The 4,004-nt window shown below is 46.6% G+C and overlaps 1 protein-coding gene across 2 annotated transcripts in view; it reads left to right on the forward strand.

Annotated features, from left to right (window-relative positions):
- Ces2 (carboxylesterase 2) overlaps positions 1 to 1,286 on the forward strand; it is a 15,342-nt gene extending 14,056 nt beyond the window's left edge. For both annotated transcript variants that reach the window (XM_021220122.2, XM_029532389.1), the window contains 2 exons: positions 99 to 171; positions 402 to 1,286. In XM_021220122.2, the coding sequence (XP_021075781.2) occupies positions 99 to 171; positions 402 to 588 (260 nt within the window). In that variant the 3' untranslated portion in view covers positions 589 to 1,286. The remainder of the gene's footprint in view (positions 1 to 98; positions 172 to 401) is intronic.
- Positions 1,287 to 4,004: the final 2,718 nt, after the last annotated feature.

The following is a 4,004-nucleotide window of genomic DNA, read 5'->3' on the forward strand; positions in this document are numbered from 1 at the left end:
AGGGGAGGGGAGGGACCAGGGTGAGGCTGCTGGGATGGTGGAGTGAAGAGCTGTATGAGAAGCAAGAGTCTGGACCCTTAATGTCTTCCTCTCTGCAGTTGACTTCACTGAGGAGGAGGAGCTGCTGAGCAGGAGGATGATGAAGTACTGGGCCAACTTTGCACGACAGGGGTGAGAACATGCCCCTCCCTTAACCTTTCTTAATCCACTCTAAGGAGTGGATTGACATCCAGGGCTTGCCTTGTTGGAACAAGACAGTGTAATAAGATCTTTTTGTTTGCCTATATCAGTACATCTGCCTCTAAGGTCCCATAATTCCCTAACTGCTTAGTCCATATGATTCAAGCTCAACGGGGCCTAAAGTAACCTTTGCTCTCCCCGCTGGGAGGACATGTCCACAGGAACCCCAACAGCGAGGGTCTACCCTACTGGCCCATGTTTGACCAAGATGAGCAATACCTGCAGCTGGACACCCAGCCTGCTGTGGGCCGAGCTCTGAAGACCGGAAGGCTGCAGTTCTGGACCAAGACTCTTCCTGAAAAGATACAGGAACTAAAAGATATTAAGGACAGACATAAAGAGTTGTAGCACTCTTGAGTTGAGTTGTCGTTTGTCCTGAGTGCAGGCAGGCTTATGCTGAACTTTGCAAACACCTTAAAATGAGACTTGGGATCCACACTTGTACATAGTCATTAGGTTCATACACTCGACAATTGTGAAGTTTCCCCTACAGGATCTATGTTCCTTGCTAAGCCTGACATGAGTCACTTCTATTACCCACAGCAAACATACAAGAAACAATAGATGAGTGAGTTTCAGTAGATAATACCTTCCTCCAGGCTACAGTAGGCATGGCTCCCCCCCTCCCTTCCATCTCCTCTTTTCCTCTCCTCTCACTTCTCAGGCCCTCAACTACTAGTGCTGTCCCTGGAGAGAATCTCCCTAACCTTGGTGATGGATGTGCCCTTGTGGTGGGGCTCACCTCACACAGACTCCTCTGTGCTGACTTAATGTCCATTTGACACAAGCTAGGAGTTACCTAAAATTGGAGGGAATCTCTATTGAGAAAATGCCTCCAGAAGATTCTGCTGGAGGGTATTTTCTTAATTAGTGATTGATGGGGGCAGGCCCAGCCTGGGGCAGGGGGTGCCGTCTTTGGGCCGGTGGTCCTGGATTCTACAAGAAAGGAAGTTGAGCAAGCCGTGAAGATCAAACAAGTCAGCTGCACCCCTCCATGACCTCTGCATCAGCTCCAGAGGCCTCCAAATTCCTGTCCTGTTTGAGTTCTTGCCCTGACATCCTTCAGTGATGAACAGTGATGTGGAGGAGTAAGCCAAATAAACCCTTTCCTCCCCAAGTTGCTTTGGTCATGGTATTTTATTGCACCAAGAGAAACCCTAACTAAGACACATCTCTTTATGCCAAAACAGTAGAGATTGGGTTTGCACATAGTAATGGGGACAGACACTACAGGCACTATGATCACTAATTATGGGAAATATATGGCCTTCTCTATGGTCTCAGAAGGTGGAATGCCATCTGTCATTGGCACTTAGAACAATATACTCTCCATTTTCAGTGTGGCACACCCCTGTAGCTGTAACCCTTACACTAAGGAAGCTAGGCAGGAAGATCACCATCCCAGGTCAACCTGGTGACATATCAAACACTGACCCCAAATAAATAAATATGCAAATCTATCCCCTTCTATTTCTGACCAAAGTGGTGATTGGATTTGTCTTTGTGAGACGCAGCATTAGGCATGCACACAGGATGCTGATTCCAGAACTACCCTGCAGGTGAGTGTGAAGGCCCAGACAGGCTTCTTGTGTCCTGTCTTTTGCCGTTATACCAGTGTGGTTAGGTCTGCAGACACTATGGGATGCTATGCAGACACTTGACCATTGCACATCTCCAAAAAAGGGTCATCTATGAGACCCTCCTTGGATGTGGGATTGTGGTGAGAATCAGAAGACATATGAAGGAGCAGAAGTTTCCACCCCCTGACCCCATGGGGGCCTACTCATCAGAGAGGTCCCTCCCTGCCCTTCATAGTCCCCTTGCAACCTCTGGATCATCTGACCATCTCCCACTTGTGAGGGCATCCATGAGAGTAACACCACATTATTGTCCCTAAAAATTCCTTTCCCTCCTACCCACACCTCCATCCCTCTCTTGTTTGACTAATCCCCACACACCCTGCCAACTCTACTACCCCACCCCCATGTAGGCATGAGCATGTGAACTAGCTCTTGCAAGCACGAGTTAAGAGCAAAGGTTGGTGTTAGGGTGTCTTTCTCAATTATTTTTCCACTTACTTTTTGAGATAGGATCTCGGACTGAACCCTGACCTCCCAGATTTACCTAAGCTGACTATCACATTAGCACCAGGCTCTGTCTGTCCCCACTTCTCCCCACTGCTATTACATGTCCCCACCGCCATGCCTGGCTTACGCCTGGCTTTTATGTGGGTGCAATGGATCCGAACCCAGATACCCATGCTTTTTCAGAAAGCTTTACTCTAGCCCCTCTCCCCCAGATTTGGCTACTTTTTAAGACTTAATTACTTCATGCATATGAGTATTTTGCCTGCATATGTGTTAACATGTTTGGCTACTTTTAATAAAGCTTTATGGATATTTGCACACATGGCTTTATAGAATCACATGTTAGACCTGGAGCTGAAGTGCTGAGTTATGTGGAAAACTTGCTGAACCTTTAGAAAAAAAATCAGGGCTAGCAGTCAGCTCCGCGGTAGAGAGCTTGCCTAGTATGAACAAAGCCCTAAATTCAATCCCAGCTCCACCAAAGACAAATATAAAGCCAAATTAGGTGGCATAGGCCTGTAATCCTAACTACTCAGTGGTCTGAGGCATAAAAAAAAAAAAAAAAAAAAAGATTGCAAGTTAAGACCTGCCTGAGCTACAGAACAAACTACAAACCATCATACTTAATGAGACCCTGTGTCAAAACAAAAGCAAACAAAAAAGAGAAAGGTCTTAAAATTAGAGCTCATGGTGGAGCAGTCGGCTAGCATGTGGAGGACCTTAGGTCCAATCCCCAGAATTAGAAACACATAAAATGGAGCCGGGGGTGGTTAAGGAAAGAAAAAAAAAAAAAAGTTAAATCACCTCCAAATGACCATCTCACACCACCCATGTGTTGAAGATGCCTGTCGCTTTGTGTCCTCACCAATCCTTAAAGTCTGTAATATCATTACATTGGATGGGTATGGGCTGCTGGTTGTAGATGTTTCCCTAAATATTCTGGTGTCTGCTTCTAGAGAGAGAGAGATACCGAAGCAGACACAGGGATGGACATGGTTAGATACGTTACTGTAGTATCACTTTACTTTGAGAGAAGTGATTTTCACTTTTCTCGTGCTTTAAAAGCCTCTCGGTCCAGTCTGGCATGAAAGGCAAGGTGCTCCGTGCATGGCAGCAGGAGCATGTGATGACAAGCCCTCACTTGGCAGCAGATCAGAAAGCAGAGGGAGCCAGAGCAGAACCTGGGATGGGTACAACTTTCAAAGACCAGTGCCTTAGTTAGGGTTTCCATTGCTCTGATGAAAAAACATAACCAAACCAACTTAGGGAGTAGGGGTGTATTCTGCTTACACTTCCATATCATAGTCCATCACTGAAGGAAGTCACAGCAGAAACTCTAAAAGGGCAGGAACCTGGAAGAACCTAAAAGGGCTGATGCAGAGGCCGTGGAGGGATGCTGCTTCCTGACTTGCTCAGTCTGCTCTCAGAAAACCCAGGACCACTTGCCACAGGCTAGGCCCTCCCCTTCAATCACTTATTAAGAAAATGCCCTACAACCGGATCTTACAGAAATATTTACTCAATTAAGATTTCCTCAATTCCAGATGACTTTAACTTGTGTCATGTTGGCATAAAAGCATCCAGCACAGCCTGGCCCTGGAGAAGGACTTGTGCCAACCACACTTGACCTTGTAAGGGATCCATAGCCTTCAAAATAGGGTCCCAAGCTGGGGGCCA

This window comes from Mus pahari, chromosome 20 (genome assembly GCF_900095145.1).
Source record: "Mus pahari chromosome 20, PAHARI_EIJ_v1.1, whole genome shotgun sequence".
Lineage (NCBI taxonomy): Eukaryota > Metazoa > Chordata > Mammalia > Rodentia > Muridae > Mus > Mus pahari.